Genomic DNA, 21,297 nt, shown 5'->3' with positions numbered 1-21,297 from the left:
TTTTGTAGATTTTTTTTTTATAGTTGTTATTTTGTTAATTTAATATATTTTTAAACATGTGTATCATATATATCAGAATCATTTCTTAAAAACTAAAACAATGATTTTTTTTTCTTAATGAATATTGCATTATTTGCGGATAATTGAAAATAATAAAATTATGTTATCAAAATGTTGAAAACGTGAACAAATGGCTATTGATCACACTATAAATTTTCCGTCAAATAAATGAATAGTTAGGTATCACATGTGATCTAAGATTTAGATGAGGGTGTCCAAAGTGAAGACCAAATACATTTAACAGTAAAGCTACAGTTTAGAGAAATTTTGATCATAAACATAAATAAACAGCTGGTTAGGGAAGTGGTAGTTGAACCTAACACCAACGCAGTACACACATGATCGATCAAGTTAGTCAAACTGGCTGTGGATTACATTTACAAGTCTTACATTATTATATCCGTACTTGTCACACATTGTACATAATTTCTTTACCTGTCAACTTAGTTAGCTCTTGACTTTTTTGAGTGAATAATTTTTCAAATGTCAAATTTTTTACATACAAGCCTATAATATGTAGATAGGCAAGAGCTCCATTGAGTAAAAATTAAATACCTCCTTTCGGACGTAGAAACGTGTACACAACCCTAACACTTGCAATTTAAACAATTTCTACAAAATGTAACACTAACCATTTAATCAATTTCATCATACTACGACATAGAACAATAATCACTTTGTTTAACTCAATTCGAGTGTGTACACGATACTTGGATTTAGAGGTTTTTAAAACGTCTTTTGTGTTGCAAATTTTAGTCAACCAGTCTTTAAATAAATTAATAGGTTCACTTCTTACGTACGCAAACTCATATTTCCTTTTTAATTCACGTTTGGATCCACAACAAGGGTGTCGGTTTACATTATATTATAGATTTTCTTAATACCTTTTTCTTGAGAATGCAGGTCGATTTTTGACGAAAAAAACAATGTGTCGGTTTAAATTACATATACAACTAAGACCACGACAGTGCTTTTTATAGTTTAAATTATAATTTAGACAAAAAACACTATTAGTCTATATCTTTCCCTCAATTCCATGAATGTGTTAAACCCTTTTCACACAAAATAAATGATTAAACAAAACATGAACATGCATGCGCAATTTTCCTCTCTTCTTTATTTTATTCTTTTCACTTTTGCATGTTTAGTTTTCCCATCTCGTGTAGTATTTTATAGTAATCTTTATAAAATATCCTCTCTTTTGATATTTAAATACACATGCACTTTCCTCAATAAGAAAAGTTTAACAAACATTCTCATTATACATGCCTTCATTACAAAACATTGATCCGTACTGGTCGTACAAGCATATTTTTTAAATACGATAACAGAAACAAACACATATAAGAAATTATTAAATACGAAAGAATGTGAAAAAAAAAAAAAAAATCAAACTTAAAACATATTTGTTTTAGGTCATATGTTCACACGTAGAACGAATTCCTCTATAAAAGCCTCAGAAAATTGCTAAACCCCCCCAAAAAAATACTTTACTCTCTCTTTCTTCATTTACTTCAATCTAATTTCTTCTCCTTATCATCCTCTTGTTCTTGATGTTCAACGATGCCATAAAGAAAAACTGAACAACCCTAAAGTACTGTATAAATCCTATATCAAATTTTTTTTTTGGAAGAAAAGGCTATATTTAAAAGAAAATCAAGCAAAAGTAGATCCTCGGATGTATGGGAAGAGGCCTTTTGGAGGTGATGAATCTGAAGAAAGGGAAGAAGATGAGAACTTGTTCCCGGTCTTCTCGGCCCGATCTCAACACGACATGCGTGTTATGGTCTCGGCCTTGACTCAAGTAATCGGAAACCAACAAAGCAAATCTCATGATAACATCAGCTCTATTGATGATAACTATCCTTCTGTGTATAATCCACAAGACCCTAATCAACAAGTTGCGCCTACTCATCAAGACCAAGGTATATATATACATGCTCATATCGATCTTTGAATCTTTTTTGGTTGAAACAATGTTAGGATATATTGAAATTATGTGCAAATTTCATATCAGAAGTAAATCTCAAACTTAAAAGGTTATTATTATACTGTTTATTTCAATACTCATTTACCAAAAGAAAAAACGATTAGGCTATTACCAAAATGTAATTTTTAACATGGAGATTTTGTTGGTAGTATATGGTTTCAGCACCAATATTAGGTGACGATATATATTTATACACATAAACTATGAGCATATACAAAGTTTACATACTATGCACATGTATGAGTAGACCATACCAAAGATTTTCTGATTTCAACTTTTGTGATTTCAATAAAGGGGACTTGAGGAGGAGACATTATAGAGGTGTAAGGCAAAGGCCATGGGGAAAGTGGGCAGCTGAAATCCGAGACCCAAAAAAGGCGGCACGTGTGTGGCTCGGGACATTTGAAACCGCTGAATCTGCGGCCTTAGCTTATGATGAAGCAGCCCTAAAGTTCAAAGGAAGCAAAGCAAAACTCAATTTCCCGGAGAGGGTTCAGCTTGGAAGTAACTCTACATATTACTCCTCCAACCAAATTCCACAAATGGAACCACAAAGTATACCGAACTATAATCAATACTATCATGATGCGAGTAGTGGTGATATGCTAAGTTTTAATTTGGGCGGTGGGTATGGGAGTGGTACCGGATATTCAATGTCTCATGATAATAGTACTACGACTGCTGCTACAACTTCTTCGTCTTCTGGTGGCTCTTCTAGGCAACAAGAAGAGCAAGATTATGCCAGATTCTGGCGCTTTGGGGATTCTTCTTCCTCTCCTCATTCGGGATATTAATTAGGAGATTTGATCAGTTACTTGTGATGAAGTAATGATACATTTCCCGTCAAAATTGAGATGATCATATGCTTCCTGAATGTTTTTGAGTGTCATTTTTGTCTTCCGCGTTAAGATTTATTGAACGTGTTTTCTTGTTTTTTTGGTTAATATCTTGGAGGTTTTTGGCTCCTACATACATGACAACATAACATCACCGATTCGAACTTCAACGCACGATAAAATGCATTAGATAGTTGATATACATTATACAGATTGCAAATATAGAGTATCGATTATGGTGCAATTAAATACCATAAAGAAAACTACGTTCCGTTGATGTTTGACCAGTCTTTAACGCAATACTAATGTAGTCTACTTTCATACCATCGATAGTGTAATATTTAGTTGACTTTAAAAGTCTTTCTAAATCAGCATTAATTGTAGTGTGTGGATCACGAAATTCGGCGGTCGACAATTCGACATAAAATATATAAAAAGCTTCATTCTCGTTTGGATCGGCTTAGACGTGTAATAGACATCGATTCAACTTTGCTAAACGCTCTTAAACCCACTTGAAGTCTTGGACTTGGACTTCAAAGTCAGACACCACTTGGTTTAGTAGCTACTAGCTAGTGCAACTCTATCAATTTAGTTGACTATCAAATAAAATACAGAAGTATTCCACTAAATCCAAAGTGTATTTGAATCTACATGACTAAAATCGTAAAAAGTATAACTAAAGATGTATAATTATGAAAAAAAAAAAAAAAAAAAAAAAATTGCAAGTCCTATTTTTTCGTAGACTAATAGGAACGTGTTCGTTTTATCTACGATTTTGTTGGTGATCAATATATTTGGTAATTAAAATGAAGTAGACGGATTTTTCAAACTCAGATAATTCAATAGACATGCTAGAATTCAACTAGTTTACCTAAGAACTAGAAAAGTCAATATTATTAAACAAAATAACAAGACTTTTAACAACGCCGGTGAGTCGGTTACTGGCAGCATTCCGGCCATCACCGACCTTGTCTCAATTTCAACTTTTGCGGCTATCTCCACTCAATTTCAAACTTCTGTCCTAAAACTATAACTTGTATCAAAAGATATGTTCCTGATTTGCTCCTATTGTTTTATTGCTTGTTCATGCGCTTGTTGTTGTACTCTTCTGGTATGCAGTCTCTAAGCATTCCTTAGCTCTATGGACCTTAGATTGGAGATAGAAGCTTCCATTCTGCGCATTGCGTTCGAACAACGTGTCGTATTTCTACAAACATAACATATAATCTCAATGAGAATAAGGGTCTCTTTTTTCAATCAGCAGTAGAAACTAGAAACTATAAACCGCTATTCGCGTTTGCACAGCCAGCCCGGGGTGAAGTGTGAAGACAAACCTTAAGAATCTCGTCCCAAGATGATTTCTCAGTTACACCAAGAATCTGTCTAGCTTCTGCTTCACCTATAGTCAACCCTCTCTTAATAGTCTGTGTCGCTTCATGCGCAACCCCGGTTTTTGATGCATCTGTAAACCATTCCAAACAATGTTTATCAACAATTTCGCAAAGTAACTTACACTTACACACACACAATACAACGAATCTTTGATAAATTCATTCTTGCCCAGAAAGAAAACAAGAACATTGTAATTAAAAGACATACTTGCAAGCGCCTGACGATATGCCTGAGTACAAGCCCTGGCTATGATTCCAGAGCCCATCACAATCACACTTGCCAAAACTCTTGCAGCCTTGCACACAAATGCTCAAGAAATTTCAATACACGTTAATCAATCACTGAGAACAATTTCTTGTTGAAAGATACACTAATAAAAAAGAAAATTTCCTATGCAACAATATTCAATCAAAAACCAGCTCAACTTAAGGATCTCTACAAATAACCAAGGTCATGGAGAAGCAACAGTTCTCAATATTTTAGTGATGATTTCACTTGTAAATTTTTATGAGCTTCTAAGAAATTTCAATAAAATTGGCTCTAATCAGAAAAAAAGTGTGGACTTTGAAACTAGAGAAACAATCGGTCGGGAAATTACACATACCATTGTCAGAGATTACTCAGACCGATGATTGGAGACTTCGACCGATATAATACCTGAAATGTAAGTACGGTTTAAGATTTCTCGTAACCGAATACTGAAAAGAAAAACACGACGTAGGATTCGAAACAGAGACAAGTCGAGTGTAATGAAGATAATCGATTTTGAGAACCTTACGAGGAAAACAAGAGACGGTAATACGTTTATGATTTTTTTTTGGAGTCGAGGAGCTAGGAATTTGACGACCACGGTGATCCACCCAGTTCTGCGTTCTATGACGGAGGCGGAGAGAGAAACTCAGAGTTTCAGGTGATATCATCAACAAGAACCCTAACCGACGTCGGAAGATGATTTGGGCCTACATGTAAAAAGTTAAGCCCACTATTTATAAAACGTGGGTATTGAAGTACAACCCCCAAGTTTTTCAAGAAATTCTATTTTGGCCCCACTATTTATTTTTTGAAGATTAATTAAACTTTGATCATCCCAACTTTTCATTCGAAAACTCTTGCATAGGTTGATACAATGTATCCAGTAACATAACAGATTAGATGGTTCGATTTATGCAATGTAGTTAGAAATATAATGTTTGTATGTATCATTGTGTTTATTAGAAGTTAAGTTGGTTAATCATTATAGTCACCAGGATTAGCTAGGGTCCATAGTTATACAAAACAAAGGTTTCGGTGCAACTCTAACAAAGACGTTTTGTTTCTGACTGTTGAAACACCATCTCAAGAAATTACCAAGACTTATTAAAGTGTAACTAATGACAAGATAAACGAGTATTTTATTTAAGGTGCTTAAGTGTTAAAGAAGCTACTGGATCTCATTGTTTTTCAAAGCGTAGTGAAGATAGATTCTGATGCAATGAGTGAGACGTGTGCTTTAGTTTACTTACCTCCAGGTTACTGTTCTAGCAGACGGTGACAAACCAAGTGGGATCAAAGCATCAGGGCGTGCGGTTTGAGAACTTAACAGTGCTTGGCTCCTAGTCCTTCGGCGATTGTACACCAATGTCTTCTGCTTTGTGTCTGATTGTCTGATGAGTTCTTTAGGTCCCATTGGACTCTCTGGCTCTTGTTGCTTTCTCCTTTTGCTCAGTAGTTCCCAAAGTAGTTTCTCTTCGTGTTCTCGGCTTCCCTCTGTGCCTATACGCTACATGGACAAAAGGATGAAACAAAAACCCTTTTAGCGCTTACTTAATCATTTGAGCTTTCACAAACAAAACTCATTATCGAAATTTTACCTTGCCGGTAATAGAATGTTCAGCTTGTTTCTTCTGACTCGCGGGTAGAAGAAATTTGGCAGATGTTGTCATCCTCTGAACTTGATCTTCAGCTTTTTTCAGCTTTGATAAAGCGTTGATCTTTGTCTCTTCTGCAAGTCTAATCCTTTCTCTAGCATCTTGTAGCTCTCTCCTTGTATCTGAGTTTGATCTCTCCATCTCATTCACTACATTCATCAGTTGCACACAAGGGCCATGCTTTATTTCAGCAGCCAAGTTGCCTACGTACTTGGTCATCGGGTGACACATATTCTTTGCTAAAGCCTGCATAAAATCATTGACTCCAGTATCTACTGAACCAAGCACCTCGTTGATGTTATTAAATAGTACGCGAAGGAGCTTCACTGTGACAGGGAAAGTGTCATGGTTTTGGCTGTGAACCGAGCTTAGGTAATAAAGAGACTTCTGGATGAATTCTTGGAAGAAGGTTCTACGATCGTCAACCATCTGCAGAATATCTTCCCGATGTGAATTCACCTGTGTTTCAATGTGCTTAAGCATATGAACTAACTGTCTCAGCTGCCCCTTATGCTTGTGCAAGATCTCTTTCCCCGCTGTTTCGGCTTTAGCAGCATAGTTTTCTTCCTACAAAATCATGATACTTCAAATGAACTTCTGAGGAAGAAATCCACTCAAAGTAGGCAGAATTATATATTTAACTGCAAGCTCCAAACCCACATGAAGGTACAAATGGTTTTCCAAACAGCTTTGTGATGCAATTGATTAAAATTTGAAACAGAAAGTGTAGAGAAGACAGCATCTAAACTATATTCCCTATTGGTTCTCATTAATCTATAGCAGAACTAGCCAAACATTAATAACGAATCACCAGAATGAAACTTGACTAGGCACATCACAGTTTCATGATCATATTTATTAGTCTGCATTCACTCTATACCAGAATTAGGTATACATGTATAAGGAATCACCAAACTAAAACTTGACTAGACGCTTTACAGTTTCAGGATCACATTGTTTGGTTTCACATTCAATATCTAGTAAAATTAGTCATACTAAATAGGCAATCACCAAAGTGAAGCTTGACAAGACCCGTTACAATTTCAGAATCATATTGCTTTTTTCGCATCACATCTATAGTAGAACAAGGGATACACATATACAGAATCATCAGAATGACACTTGCCTAGACACATAACAGTTTCAGAATCATATCAATTGGTTCACGTTCAGTCTTCATTATAACTAGGCATACATATGTTATAAGAATCATGATGTATACTACTATACTACCTTTGAACTGCGAATTTGAATGTTCAGATCACCAGACCGTGCAGTATCCATATGATGATACCTTTCCTGATGAAAATTAGAGTAATGATCTGAAAATTTGCAATTTCATGATTCTACAAGAAGATGATTGATATCACTCACAGTATTGAAAATAAAGGCGGAGTGTCTCCCTTCACTCTCCATCTCCGACGTTTTCAGCCCAACCAACTTCATCAAAGGGATCGCCAGAGAATCGAAAACTTCACCTGCCTTTAAATTATCAAATTCTCTATCAAATTCGTTGCAACACCCACAATTGTTCAAATTAAGCTTGAAACTACCAATTTAAAGAGTACGCAACACTCGGAATCGTTCAAATCAAGCTCGAATCTACCAAACCAGATAATAGGATTACCTCTCTCAAATTCGTTTGAATCAAGCTTAGATCTACTTAGAAATCGAATCTAACAAACTAGAGAAGAGCATTTATCTTTACTTCGACAAGGCCGAACGCGATCTGCGATTGGAGTTGATGGTACGCCATTTTCACTTTCTTGGTGCGATCGACCAGTGTCGCGAGCTTATCTCGGAGATCTGGCGCCGATACTGCTGCAGCACTTTCCTCCGCCGTGTATTGCGCCGGAGAGGCCTGGAATCTCCGTGGATAAAACGCTCTTGGCGGGAACTCCATTGTAGGAGGAAATCAGTTATCACACAAGTCCGAAGAGAAATGGATTCGAATTTCAAACAGTCGTTTCTCAAATTCTCTTTTGTTTTCTTCGTTTGCAATTTCTGACACACAAGTTTATATATCCACGGCCCATCTATTTGTCTCAAACCAGGCCCATATATTTGTCTCAAACTGGCCCATTATTGATTAATTATACTGATGACACCTTCACAGTTCTTTCTCGATGTATGAATGGTTATTTTCAGTGCTCTTAACTCAAATGTATCTTAGTACTTTTGAGTTTGACCAAATTGGTTTTAAAATCCGTTAACGCATTAAGAAAACTGCGTGTATAACAAATTAGCCATAACAAATTAAAGGTTTTGACAAAAAAAGAAAAATAAATTAGCCAAGAAGACTAAATTAAAGACTAATAGTTAATTAGGATAACGACTAAACAAACCACAACTACCCAAACCAAACTAGAAACGCAAGTCGTCGCCGCCGCATCCACCACGTCCAGACGTCGACGATCCGGTACAGCTAATACCGCCAACTAAAGCCGCAGCCGCAGCAACCGCATTGTTCCGCTCCAAATGGCAAAGCTGACGCAGCTTTGTTGGAACATACCAAATAGAGAGACGAGGATGAGCGTTAAAGACGGCGTCTATATCCCAGCCATGACGACAAGCGATGTTCACAAGTGGCTTGTAACAAGCCTGACGCCATGAGCCAACGTTCTCACCGCGTTCTTTAAACGCTCTTCTGAGAGCATTTGAAGCTTCTTCGTCTAGGCAGTGGAGAGCGTAACAGTGAACGTAGTGTCGCATTTTAGGCTTGTTTATGTAACTCGCTCCTGATTTCTTCGCGTACCTGAATACTTGGTTCGTCACCTATTTACACATTTTCCCCAACATCAATATAATCAAACAAATCATTTATCATGAGATATATAGTAGGAAAAATGAAACCTAATAAGTTTGGTTTTAATTCGGTAAACAATGATTAAAAAAAAATGCCTACCAAAATTATAACCGTAGTTGTTAGATATTTTTTATAACCCTTGTTAGACTTGACACTTAACTAAACCCAAAAAATTAGATAACAAAAAGGTTTTTGATAAAAACAACACAATAATCAAAATATTGGAACCAATAACAAATTTAGAAAGAAAACAAATAAATTAGATTTTCTTAGTAACGTGCGTCTGTACAAGCAATGGCACAGAGCTCATGGATTCTGTACTATCATCACTAGAGGAAAGAGGACCCTCTATTATCCGCCGAGCAATAGACTGTAACTAGATATAATAATATATACATACAACAAATATCCCTATTAATTGTCAAAAAGTCTAATAATATCTATGTGTACTATGTGTGAATGCATGCAAAAATTTGTATATCGTATCTAACTATCTCATGTCGTTATAGCCAAAAACAAAGAAACAACTATGTCCTTTCCCTAACTCGACACGTTGTCGTACGTTTACTGTCAAAATTGAAATTGAAATCTAACTATATTTATGCTGAAGACAGTATGAAAACAAAATGAAAAATTTAATAAATTAGAACCTAAATTTTGTTGCGAGACATAGCAAAAAAAAATAAAAAATTGAAAACCCTGAGAAATCGTGATTTGTCAAACTTGCTTTTAGAACAGCTGTCCATGATTATAGCTATAGTTCCCCTACCATACCCCATAACTTCCGACACCATTTTTTAAACTTTTGTTTGAAACATAAATTTCAAGATAATGAACGGTCAGGATTAGTTCTTAGAAGATAAATCAAAAGATACCTTGGTGGGGCATTTTTCGCCACGGTCTTTAGCAATTGTCTGGACCTGAAGAAGGAACTCACGGCATTGTTCGTACAAGTGGAACAGATAATCTAAGCCGTTCTTTTTGCCACGTGCCACTTCCCCAGGCTCCGTTACGATAAACGGATGCTCCCTCTGTCTCTCTGTCCCCAAACCACTACCTCCGTTGCCGTTATCCATCCCGTCGTCATCCTCACCTTCGTTGACGTCTTCGTCGGTTTCCACTGACGTCAGCATTGGTTTCTTTCTCCGTCTCTGCTGCTGTTGCTTCTTCATCTTTCCTTGACCTGCGTCCCAGTAACCACTTCCTCCTCCGCCGTTATTCCCCGCCGCATCAGTCTGGTCTTGTTGCTGCACCGGTTCCTCAGATAACCCTGTCCAATCATCTACATATAAATTGTCACAATCACAAAAAATTATTCAAGTTTAGGCGTATATACTCTTTGAATTCCTGTACATGACATTAATCCTCGTACTTCTTGCACTAGGTCTATTTAATAAATATCAGACTATGACTGCATACTCTATACACACAGTAGCTCTAAATCAATATCATACAAGTAAATATATCCAACATATAAATTAAATATGACATATATTATCTTGTATTATGTAACAAAAGCTTAACCAATATATTTAACCAAAAAAAAAGCTTAAACATAAAATTATGTAGCAACTACTATACATATGGTAAGATTCATAAATTAGTTATCTATATTAGTCACGTGAACATATACATACTTTTTCTTGAAAGTCGGGCATAGAAATGTTGAGAACAATATATACACATATTTATAAAACGTGCGATATTTGATATTTCTATATGTATTCATAATTATTGTACCTTCTTGGGAGAGAGCATCAAGAGCGTGATGAGTACCGGAATCACCAGCGGCGGAGAGTAGCAAATGACGGCGTCTAGAAGATTCCTCTTCCTCCTCTTCTTGCAATCGTCTCCGTTCAGCTCTAACGGCAGCTTTGATACCGTACCGTTCACCAACAAGAAGCTCCCAACGAAAGATATGAGAGAGACTATTCATCATCTCTTCAAGCTCCTCGTCCTTCATACCCACAAGCGTGCTCGCCGTAAAACCTAACTCCGCTATCTTCGCCGCCGTGTAGAAACGTATACCGTACGGACCGAATAGTCCCTCTAAACCACCAAGTCGCATCCCAAAAGCAGCCGTCTGCGGTGTCACCGGCTGTTGCTGCAGCGGAGGTGGAACCGGAGGTGGTGCTTGAACCAATGCTCTCGTTGGGTTCCACCGGAATAAGCCACTCGTGAAACCTTCAGGATCCATAATCTATTTTTCTCTCTCTCTCTATCACTCTCTTTTTCTCTCTTTCTTTACTCTTTTGAGCAGATTGCTTTATTGTAAAAATGACCACTCGAGCAACTTCTATATATACAACAGTAAAGAATCTAGAAAATAAATACTAGGTTTTTGTATATTCTTTTTTTATATCGCTATTTTTGCAATAAAGCATTTATGTGTAGATGTAATGTGATGTAAAAGAAGATATGTGTCTTGCTGGGAAATTGACAGTTGGGACTTAACAAGTCAAACTTTTTCTTTCATCGACATTCTTTTTCTCTACTCTGATTATGACCATTCATAATTTGACACGTAGGAATATAAAATGATTAGGGTTTTCACTGTGGTGATTCTCTTCTTTATGCATATTAATATTTACTGTGATGATCCTATCTTTTTGATGTTTTGTTCAAGTATTAATATTTACTGTGATGATCCTCTGTTTTTGATGTTTTGTTCAAGCTGTGTTATTTGTTTTAATTTCATCCTCGGGGGTTTTTTTTTTTTGGGGGGTCTCATTGTTTGTACCATGAGAGCACGATCAAACGGAACCATTCCACCATTTGGTTAGATTTCTTGAACATTTAACCATCTAAAAGTATAAAAAAAAAAATCTACAAATACATTTATGACAAAAATATTTGTTACGATAGATTGATTATTGATAGATTGCTGATATCGTTTAACTATCTTAAGATACATGGCCAACCTACGTCTTTTTCAATTTTAATATCCTTTCCAATCTTCTTATAAGTTCTAGGTACGAATGGAAAGTTGGCAATACTGGCTATATTAAGCTATGATAATCTGTAAGTCATATATGATATATAGAAATACGTAAAAATTTGTATTATGTAAACTTTAACTGTATTGGCATGGACGCATGGTACCATGCACAATCTTTGCAGAAGCCCGATAAGTTACTAAAATTATATTCCCCTATGATTCATATAACTTAAGGGAATCCATTATCCATAATTCCATATATGTCTATCTAAATAAGCTTTGGAAGTATTGTTAGGGGAAGATAAATTTTGTATGATAAGAAATATCAGCACTCTGAGTCTGAGATTGTTAATCTACTATATATAGCCACAAGTTGTTCTTTTGCTTTAAATAAACATAAGCTAATAAATGAAACCTTTATCTATCTGCGTTTTAGGAAACATTAATTGATAAATGCAGTGTGAAAACTCCAGAAGGAGAGGAGGTCAGGTGTGTTTCGGTCTAATCTCTTCAACTATCTCTTACGTGTTGTCATCTCCCTGATTTGTAATTACCCCTATTGCCCTAGTACACATATATTTTTTTTAGTCGTTAAGAAAATCAGAAAACCGAATCAATTTGATAAGTTACATTTCTATATATATTCACCCATCTAAAAATTTTTTTTTTGGTAATGTCAAATTTATTAAATAACAGAAAGAACTTACAAATTAAAGTGGGGAAAAAAGCAATGGTTATTTTGTTATTTTTATATGTTGGAACTAAAAATACAAATTAAAGTGTGGGATTGGACATATGGGTTACGTAAACTTTGTGACTAAACAGTGAAAAAAAAGAATGATGTGAAAATATATAAAAAATTATAACATTGGAATTGAGCCGATAAAAAACTTTAATGTTGGAAAGGTAGCCAATGAGGAAACGACAGGTCAAATCGAAGTTCTGAGAGACTGGCATTCTTAATGCTCTCAGTCTGTTTTATTTTGACTGTCTCACTCCCTCAGTTTCCTCTTACCTTTTCTTTGTCCTTTCTCTCATTTAGTTTATTATTAATCTTTAACATTACAAGTTTACAACATATAAATTCATTACTATTATATATCATCATCTTCATCATTGCGAGTAGCGGCTCGTACTCTTGATACTGTTTTCACCACTGTTATTTAACTGTTGGAGTTTTAGAATCTTGAAAAGACTGAATAATCTGTTCTAAAGCCTCCTATTACTACCCTATTTTCTCAGTATCATTTTCACATTAAAGAAAAACAACTCAAAAGTGACTTAATTCAGCTATTTATTACTGTTTCAAAATTCAATATACCGGATAAACAAGACCGAACTACACTTTGCAGTTACAAAAGTTTACAACTAGGTTCACAAGAACGGAATCACACTTTAACCCAAAAAGAAAACACTTTTGCCCATTAAATAATGGGCTGCGTTTATATCTTCTCGGTCAGCCCATTACATTGTTATTTTTTAAAGTGGAAAAGAGGCTGACGTGGAATGTTCAAGTCCCCAACGACTTTCCTTTGCGAAAAATGGATCCCTTTCAAACGACGTCGTATAGGCCATAGACGAATCTTCTTCAACTTTCTTCTTGCTTTCTTCGCATCTTCAAATGAAAATCGCTGGGCTCTCGCTGTCAACGCTGGGCGTGAGTGAGATCTAACAATCGGTAGCGAATTTTGTAAATTTTGTTCCGGTTTTGAAGTCTCAATCTCGGGGTTCCGGTTTTAGCAACTACTTCTTCTGACATTTCAGCTGTTCTAGTTGATCTTTATATACTTTATATGATCTGGGATTTTGAAGAGTTTTTAGGGAGGAACCAAAATTTCTGAGAGAGAAAAATGAAGTTATCGAGCTGCGTTTTGATCTTCCTTCTATGTAACACATTCTCCTCGATTTCTGCTTTCCGTCTGAGTCGGAGTCAACCAACTGAGCGAATTTCAGGTGAGTTCTATCTATCAGTCTATGCAGAGAAGGTTAATCTATGGATTTTGTGAATTCTCAGGTTTCATAATTTTACTTGGATGATGCAGCTTAGTTCTAGGGATTTGCCGTAGTTATCTTGTGTAGTCATCAGCTAGTTTGCTAGTCGAATGAAGACTAGGGGTTTCGTTTTCACTTGTTGAACCTGGGGAAAATGTAAATCAAGATGCATCTGATTTGTAAATTGTATATGACAATATTCATGCCTGAATAAGCCGATTCTATATCTTGTTTTTGAACTTTTTACTTTGATGAGCATTATCTTTCAGGTTCTGTGATTGAGCTACATAGTTAATCCTTGCTTATGATGTGAACTTTAAGTGTGTATCTGTTTTTTTCTTCTCTGATGTTTAGGTAGTGCTGGTGATGTGTTGGAAGATGATCCCGTGGGAAGACTGAAAGTCTTTGTTTATGAGCTTCCAAGTAAATACAACAAGAAGATACTTCAGAAGGATCCGAGATGTCTAAACCACATGTTTGCTGCTGAGATATATATGCAACGGTTTCTTTTATCTAGCCCAGTTCGAACACTTAATCCCGAGGAAGCTGATTGGTTCTACGTACCTGTGTACACCACTTGTGATCTCACGCCTAATGGGCTTCCTCTTCCTTTTAAATCTCCACGAATGATGAGAAGTGCCATTCAGCTTATTGCTTCCAATTGGCCATACTGGAATCGCACAGAAGGAGCAGACCACTTCTTTGTTGTGCCTCATGACTTTGGAGCCTGTTTCCATTATCAAGTAAACAATAGAATCTTTTCTCAGTCTCTTTTTCTTTCTATCCTAAGTAGGCTTTGCTTGCTTGATCAATACTTCTACACTATTCTAAATGATGGTGTGCTACTATGAACATGCACTCTAAATTATTTGCAGTTCTGCAAGTTGTGAAGAAATAACTGTTCCATACCACATCTTGTTAGAATTCCTACTCATCTCCTCAAATTCAGATACATTTTCTGTTTTCGTTTGAAAGATCCATGCTGAGGCCTTGGGGTTGAGTTCTGCACACGTTTCATCATGTTCTCTTGTAGTTCCTTCTGGACTGAACTAGGAACCAGAAGTCTATAACTAGTTCAGTAGATCTTAATGCTTCCATACTCATTTTTTTACTCTCGAAAATGGCAATCAACTTACAAAGCCTTTTTGATGGAGCAGAAAATTTTCACGAGCCGTGACAACAAAGATTTGTGCCTGTGATACTGCTAACCTAGCTGATCTCTTGTTTTGTGTTTGACTGTGGCAGGAAGAGAAGGCAATAGGAAGAGGAATACTACCCTTGCTTCAACGAGCTACACTGGTGCAGACATTTGGACAAAGGAATCATGTTTGCTTGAAAGAAGGTTCAATCACTGTTCCTCCATATGCTCCACCACAGAAGATGCAGTCACACTTAATTCCCGAAAAAACTCCTCGATCCATCTTCGTTTATTTCAGAGGATTGTTTTATGATGTGGGAAATGACCCTGAGGGTGGTTATTATGCGAGGTAATTTTTTTCTTATGAAAGTTCTTAGCTATTGTTCATAATAAATTTCATAAATCTCCTAAAACAGTTCATAATTGCTTTATCGGTTTGGAATTTTGGACATAAAACTCAAAAAAGGAAAATTTATCAGACTGTTTTTAGAGCCATGGATTGTTCTTATAATCAGTGATGATGTTTGTTTGTCAAACTGGCACAGGGGTGCAAGAGCAGCTGTATGGGAAAACTTCAAAGACAATCCGCTGTTTGACATCTCAACAGAGCACCCAACAACATATTATGAGGACATGCAGAGAGCAATCTTCTGCCTATGCCCACTTGGATGGGCCCCATGGAGTCCAAGACTGGTGGAAGCAGTGATATTCGGTTGCATCCCTGTGATCATAGCAGACGACATCGTGTTACCTTTTGCAGATGCAATCCCTTGGGAAGATATTGGTGTGTTTGTGGATGAGAAAGATGTCCCTTACCTGGACACAATACTCACATCGATCCCACCAGAGGTTATACTGAGAAAACAGAGGTTGTTGGCAAACCCGTCGATGAAACAAGCCATGCTGTTCCCGCAACCGGCTCAACCAGGGGATGCGTTTCATCAAGTATTGAATGGGTTGGCTCGTAAGCTGCCTCATGAGAGGAGTGTGTATCTGAGACCAGGTGAGAAGCTGTTGAACTGGACGGCAGGACCGGTCGCTGATCTGAAACCTTGGTAAGGACCAGTGTTGGAATTTGATTGAATGAGCTATTGTTTGGTTGGTTTCTGTCTTCTCGTGTCTGTATTTTGTAGAATCATAACTTTTTTTTGCTATGTAGAAGGGAAAAAGCTTTGTCATTGTAATGTAACTAGAATCCTTTTGACATCTCACGAGAAAGACAAGTAAAAGAAAAATTATTGTTCTCCTTTCGTTTTCTGTTTTCAACCATTCAAGTGAGAGAGAGAACTGACATAGAAAAGGGCAAAACGGTCAATTAACAACGTTGGGCGAAAAAAAGTATAAGATCAAAGAAAAAAATCCGACCTGCCGGAATCGAACCAGCGACCTAAAGATTATCTGCAAACATTACAGTCTTCCGCTCTACCAACTGAGCTAAGGTCGGTTGTTAATTGCAATTAAAAATTAATTATATTTAAATTATAAACTCCTAGTTTTGTGGCAAATCTGACGCGTATCATGACTACAACCATTCACTTACCAATTACAATTGATTTTGTAAACCTTTGACTAAAACTATGGCACTAAACGAAGACGACACAATCTATTCCAACGTTTACAAACATTCAACAACCCTCAGAAGTTGATCTCACGTCTCTCTGCGAAGAATTTTCCGGTTACTGCCTCTTCGGAAAGGACCAGGCTAAGCCAAACTCCAGTATCAGCTGCATCTTCAGGTGGCATATTTCCGGCGTAGCCAGTCATCGCAGTCTTCACCCAACCAGGGCAAAAGCTGTTAACATAAATCTTCTCTTCCTCTCCTCGTCTCTCAAGTTCTTTTGCCATTAGTCTCGTGTAAGCATTGACTGCAAGCTTAGACATGGAGTAGTCAGTGAATGTCTGAGGCCACCCGCCTGATTCCCAAGTTCCGTCTTTTACTTGGTTGATGAATTTAGAGACAGTTCTGTCTATAAGTTCCTCGGTCAGCAAATCTGGACTGCTTAGCTGATCTCTCAACTCTACATTTGCCAGTCTCTGCAATTCATGAATTTCAACGAGATTTTCTTTTTTCAAAAAAAATCAAAGATATGAGTGAAAGAGTTTCTTACATTACGTCTTCCATTTACTCTACCTAGCCGAGAACTAACATTGACTACACGAGCGCCATGAGGAGATGGTCTCATCAAGGGTATCATAGCTTTTGTCATGTTTTTGGTTCCTTGGTAGTTAGTAGATATAACTGTTTCAGCAAATTCAACCGTATTATCTGAGCCGAGATTGTAGTTAACACCTGCATTATTCACCTGAAAAACATAGCAACACAAATGCATGTAATTCAAATCTAAGAAAACATTAGAACTATCCTCCAAGATTACGAATCGATAAGGATCTTACGAGAATATCTAAACCTCCAAATGTTTGCTTAAGCCAGCAACCAAACTCTCTAATCGACGAAGAGTCTGTGACATCAAGTTGATGAAAATAAACCTTGAGACCTTCTTCTTGGTGCCTCAAAGATTTAACTGCTTCAAGACCAGCATTCACGTTTCTAGCTGTAAGAACAACCGTCAATCCGTGAACCGCAAGCTGTCTTGCAATCTCGAATCCAATCCCGCGGTTTGAACCAGTCACTACTGCTACATTTTCACAAGACCACCACCTAAAAAATCATTTGACGCCTAATGACAAGTCAAATTCAAAAAGAGGGCTTGAGAGACACATACTTCATCATTTTCAATTTCTCTAAATTCTTTTGGTTTAGTGAAACACAAATCTGTAAGTACCAACAACAATACCAATTCAGTCTCCAACTCCCAAATAGAGAAAAATAGAAACTCATCAAACACTGTAAGCGACACTAAGAAATGGATTTAAGCAAGTGAAATTAGAGATTAACACATCGAATGCTGTGAAATTGAGAATCTCGCAGAGTAAATGATGATAGATCTTAGGATACAAAGAAGCCGAAACAATTGGACAAATTAGGTCTCTTCATACCTATGGTGGTCAGAGTAAGGAATAGTTCGAAGGAGAGAGATCTCCTGCATTCTTTTCTCCCTTCTCTCTCGAGCTTTCTCCTTGTTCGTCATCGTCTTCTTCGCTCGCGTCGCGTGTTTGGGTGTACCGTTTATCTTACTCCTGAATCAAATTCGTTGTACATTAGCCATCAGCTCTAAGGAATTAATAAATGAGACCTTCAACTTTAATAAAAACCACATAATGGCCCAAACCTTATACTCTTAACTATTCAATCCACCAGACACCAGTAACGCTTGGCAGTCAAATCTTTATTGAGTGGGTTCATACTCTAAACCGTTTACTGAAATTTAATTCAACTAAACAAACCAATGATTTTTCATACACCATTAATTACAAAAACTACAAGATGAAAAACTTTTCACGATATTTGTTCGAAAATCTAAACCAATGATTTTTTCCCTCAATCTTCGTTTATAGTTTAATTTATGGTCGTCTATCTACTTTTGTTTGTTTTATTTGTCGTCGGTTGTCTAATATCCATCCATTCTCACATAAATGTTTAGTGGTACTATGATAACCTAACATGATTGTGTGAGATAAAATAGAAGAGGACAATACTAGCGGGTTTGTGACGAGAGCGGTGACGTCACTGGTTTACACGTGTCACGTACTAACGATTCTCGCGTCCATACGTCTCTGCGTTCATGGGCTATTGATAAGTATTAAATAGACAACTCCCGAATTTGTTTTGTTACTCATCACAATAGCGGGAAACTCATCCGGCTTCTGGAAATTTCCGTTTATCCGATTCGTTCTCACGTAAATCACTCTCTCTCTCTCGCTCTCTCGCTCTCTCTGTATCGTCTCTGTTTGATTTCGCAATTGAATTCTGGGTTTAGGAATCTCTTATTGTATTTAATTTGACAATCAAATTTTGGGTTTTTTAAATACCAAACTAGAAAGTGAGATTACGAAAGATTGTTCCATAGTGGATACGTTCGTCTTTCAAAAGGTAAGTCAAACTTTTTTTTTTTGGGCAAAGGAATTTTGAATAAGCAGCACAAGTACTAAAATCTTCTGATTAAAATTAGGTTTCAAGTGGTTATCCTCTATTGTTCATAGTTTGAGCTAGGTTTAGAGTTTGTGATATCTTATCCATGTTTATGAATTTGATTAGCTGAATCAATCTCTTTCCTTTTATATATGATCATGAAACAGGAGATGATGGCTCGTTACCACAGGAGATCGATGATCTTGTGCTTAGTTCTGCTCTCATTAAGCATATCGCCGAGCCAAGGCTTCCTAGGGACAGAGGAAAAGATCAAATCCGCTGTCTTTTACTCACCAAAACTTGTGATGAATCCAGGATCAGTTGCAAATCCTTACTTATTCGACATCGATTTCCCAAGAGGTCATATCGGCCTCAAAGCTTTCGATGCTGAAGTGGTTGACGAAGCGGGCAAACCCGTTCCTCTACACGAGACCTATCTCCACCATTGGATTGTCGAGCCATACTATGTACGTAAAGGTTCCAAGCTTCCACAGAGAGAAATGTTCAGGAATCATGGATTTTCCAGGGAAGATCCTGAAAGCAATCTTGATTCCAAGTCAGATATTATTCTTGTGAAAAATGGAGGGTTGTGCAGGAGTTTAACACTCAGACATTTCTTTGGTTTAGGATCAGAAACCCGCGAAACCTCGACGTATGTTCCTGATCCCTACGCTATTGAAATCGGTAATCCTGAGGAAACACCTGATGGTTATGAATTCAAATGGCTTCTTAACATTCACGCGATAGACACCAGAGGTGTGGAAGATAAGAAAGGATGCATAGAATGTTTGTGTGATCTGTATAATGTTACCATTGATGAGTATGGTCGAGCTATAAGGCCTGGATACAAAGGAGGTTTATACTGCTGCTATGATAAGACTCAATGTCGGGTGAAAAGCGGATTTGACAATGGGGAGAAAACAAGAACTCTGTATTTGAAGTATACCGTGAGATGGGTTGATTGGGACAGCTCGGTTTTGCCCGCTAAGGTTTATATTTTCGATGTTACAGATTCTTGGGAAAGATCAAAAGGAGATAGCCAAGAACATATTTGCCATGTCAGTAAGAACTTTCATATCTGCTTAATGCCGTTACTTCTACTTCATTCTCTAATAATTTTCCGGGTCTTTGTGATTTTCAGGTGGAATACGAGGTGAAACCGTGCAAAACCAATGGCGATGGATGCGTTGACGTTAAGAAAAAGAGCTTAGTGATGCCATTTGATGGGTATATTGTCTACGGGGTAGCTCACCAGCACGCTGGTGGTATCGGTGGTGCTCTATACCGAGAGGTAACTAAGAGACTGATTTAGTTTAGGCTACTGCAAAACGAAAAGATTGAAACTTTGTTATTGAATTGAGACTCTTGTTGTGTTGTGGATCAGAACGGTGAAGGGATATGCGCTTCAATGCCGAAGTATGGCAATGGAGATGAACCTGGAAACGAAGCTGGTTACATTGTTGGAATGTCGTCTTGTTATCCAGCTGATCCAGTGAAAGTGAGCTATGGAGAGACATTGACTTTGGAATCTAATTACAGTAATGCCGTTGGTCATACCGGAGTTATGGGACTCTTTTACATCCTCGTTGCTCAGCAGCTGCCGGAACCAGATAGCTCCTTGCCTAATAAACAACATTTTGAGGTAATCACTCCACCCGGTACCAGAACTCGGTTAAGGTCAAACCGGTTACGATACATATACAGTGTATTGCCATGTGATTATTTAACTGACGTTAATATCTCTCACTTCCTTGTAGGCACCTGCGAGAAGCTTGAGCTTTTTAGCCATTTTTGCAGTGACGGTAGTTGTGGCTGTTGTGGTTTTAATAGCCGCCGTGATATACCGGAGACAGAAACGGGAAGATGGTTACCAATCACTTAGTACTTAAAAAAGAGCAAAAACCATGTCGACTCTATATATGTCTTCAAAGTGAATTCTGTTTGTATACATAGAATAAAAGATTATTTTGTTGTCATCTTCCTCTGATGTGATATCTCTGTAATAGTTACGTGTAAGAAGAACTTTTCTTTCTCAAATACATCACATTCACACAATAAACTAACATTATTTTCGTTGTCTTGGTTCCAAACCCTTTAATACTTGCAAAATTACAATTTTTTTTAATCTCTATAACTTATGAATTACTCTACATCCAAATTTGTGATGTTTCACTGTCTAAAATCATCTGTATGATCAAAAATTCAAAA

The 21,297-nt window shown here is 37.0% G+C and overlaps 7 protein-coding genes and 1 non-coding gene across 13 annotated transcripts; 3 read left to right on the top strand and 5 right to left on the bottom strand.

The window, feature by feature from the left end:
* The first annotated feature begins 1,541 nt into the window (after positions 1 to 1,541).
* On the top strand, positions 1,542 to 3,161 carry AT5G61890 (Integrase-type DNA-binding superfamily protein). Its single transcript, NM_125582.3, has 2 exons — positions 1,542 to 1,985; positions 2,345 to 3,161. Exons 1-2 carry the CDS (start codon positions 1,739 to 1,741, stop codon positions 2,842 to 2,844), a joined length of 747 nt encoding a protein of 248 aa, NP_200995.1. The 5' UTR covers positions 1,542 to 1,738; the 3' UTR covers positions 2,845 to 3,161.
* A 518-nt stretch (positions 3,162 to 3,679) lies between these two features.
* On the bottom strand, positions 3,680 to 5,272 carry AT5G61880 (Protein Transporter, Pam16). Of its 3 annotated transcripts, none has more exons than NM_001345501.1 (5): positions 5,057 to 5,272; positions 4,883 to 4,935; positions 4,486 to 4,587; positions 4,221 to 4,348; positions 3,680 to 4,093 (listed from the first exon to the last, which is right to left on the bottom strand). In NM_001345501.1, exons 3-5 carry the CDS (start codon positions 4,541 to 4,543, stop codon positions 3,971 to 3,973), a joined length of 309 nt encoding a protein of 102 aa, NP_001331745.1. In that variant the 5' UTR covers positions 4,544 to 4,587; positions 4,883 to 4,935; positions 5,057 to 5,272; the 3' UTR covers positions 3,680 to 3,970. The 3 variants fall into 3 exon arrangements, with proteins under 3 accessions (NP_001331745.1, NP_851243.1, NP_568943.1); NM_180912.3 differs by having other exon boundaries at positions 4,486 to 4,573; NM_125581.2 differs by having other exon boundaries at positions 3,712 to 4,093; positions 4,486 to 4,573; positions 5,052 to 5,167.
* A 92-nt stretch (positions 5,273 to 5,364) lies between these two features.
* On the bottom strand, positions 5,365 to 8,173 carry AT5G61865 (uncharacterized protein). Its single transcript, NM_125580.3, has 5 exons — positions 7,894 to 8,173; positions 7,560 to 7,667; positions 7,419 to 7,484; positions 6,129 to 6,752; positions 5,365 to 6,037 (listed from the first exon to the last, which is right to left on the bottom strand). The coding sequence occupies exons 1-5, from the start codon at positions 8,086 to 8,088 to the stop codon at positions 5,777 to 5,779; spliced, it is 1,254 nt and encodes a 417-aa protein (NP_568942.1). The 5' UTR covers positions 8,089 to 8,173; the 3' UTR covers positions 5,365 to 5,776.
* Positions 8,174 to 8,493: 320 nt separating this feature from the next.
* Positions 8,494 to 11,235, bottom strand: LFY (floral meristem identity control protein LEAFY (LFY); the record flags this gene model as incomplete). 2 transcript variants are annotated; one of them, NM_001345500.1, is made up of 3 exons in its annotated part: positions 8,494 to 8,960; positions 9,867 to 10,273; positions 10,732 to 11,235. In NM_001345500.1, the coding sequence occupies 3 exons, from the start codon at positions 11,186 to 11,188 to the stop codon at positions 8,550 to 8,552; spliced, it is 1,275 nt and encodes a 424-aa protein (NP_001331273.1). The 2 variants fall into 2 exon arrangements, with proteins under 2 accessions (NP_001331273.1, NP_200993.1); NM_125579.1 differs by having other exon boundaries at positions 8,550 to 8,960; positions 9,867 to 10,261; positions 10,732 to 11,188.
* A 2,104-nt stretch (positions 11,236 to 13,339) lies between these two features.
* Positions 13,340 to 16,306, top strand: GUT1 (Exostosin family protein). Its single transcript, NM_125578.3, has 4 exons — positions 13,340 to 13,882; positions 14,276 to 14,664; positions 15,167 to 15,408; positions 15,605 to 16,306. The coding sequence occupies exons 1-4, from the start codon at positions 13,780 to 13,782 to the stop codon at positions 16,116 to 16,118; spliced, it is 1,248 nt and encodes a 415-aa protein (NP_568941.1). The 5' UTR covers positions 13,340 to 13,779; the 3' UTR covers positions 16,119 to 16,306.
* A 112-nt stretch (positions 16,307 to 16,418) lies between these two features.
* On the bottom strand, positions 16,419 to 16,503 carry AT5G61835. Its single transcript is given in 2 exon segments — positions 16,419 to 16,454; positions 16,466 to 16,503. It is a non-coding gene; the product is annotated as a tRNA-Tyr (tRNA).
* Positions 16,504 to 16,512: 9 nt separating this feature from the next.
* Positions 16,513 to 18,585, bottom strand: AT5G61830 (NAD(P)-binding Rossmann-fold superfamily protein; the record flags this gene model as incomplete). 2 transcript variants are annotated; one of them, NM_125577.5, is made up of 5 exons in its annotated part: positions 18,290 to 18,585; positions 18,057 to 18,197; positions 17,454 to 17,718; positions 17,168 to 17,362; positions 16,513 to 17,093 (listed from the first exon to the last, which is right to left on the bottom strand). In NM_125577.5, the coding sequence occupies exons 2-5, from the start codon at positions 18,146 to 18,148 to the stop codon at positions 16,695 to 16,697; spliced, it is 951 nt and encodes a 316-aa protein (NP_200991.1). In that variant the 5' UTR covers positions 18,149 to 18,197; positions 18,290 to 18,585. The 2 variants fall into 2 exon arrangements, with proteins under 2 accessions (NP_200991.1, NP_001330081.1); NM_001345499.1 differs by lacking the exon at positions 18,290 to 18,585 and having other exon boundaries at positions 16,695 to 17,093; positions 18,057 to 18,251.
* On the top strand, positions 18,550 to 21,183 carry AT5G61820 (stress up-regulated Nod 19 protein). 2 transcript variants are annotated; one of them, NM_125576.6, is made up of 5 exons: positions 18,550 to 18,857; positions 19,257 to 20,147; positions 20,231 to 20,380; positions 20,474 to 20,731; positions 20,847 to 21,183. In NM_125576.6, exons 2-5 carry the CDS (start codon positions 19,260 to 19,262, stop codon positions 20,976 to 20,978), a joined length of 1,428 nt encoding a protein of 475 aa, NP_200990.2. In that variant the 5' UTR covers positions 18,550 to 18,857; positions 19,257 to 19,259; the 3' UTR covers positions 20,979 to 21,183. The 2 variants fall into 2 exon arrangements, with proteins under 2 accessions (NP_200990.2, NP_001330390.1); NM_001345498.1 differs by having other exon boundaries at positions 18,550 to 19,050.
* The last annotated feature ends 114 nt before the right edge of the window (positions 21,184 to 21,297 follow it).

This window comes from Arabidopsis thaliana, chromosome 5 (genome assembly GCF_000001735.4).
Source record: "Arabidopsis thaliana chromosome 5, partial sequence".
Lineage (NCBI taxonomy): Eukaryota > Viridiplantae > Streptophyta > Magnoliopsida > Brassicales > Brassicaceae > Arabidopsis > Arabidopsis thaliana.
This window is presented reverse-complemented; position numbering and strand designations above follow the sequence as displayed.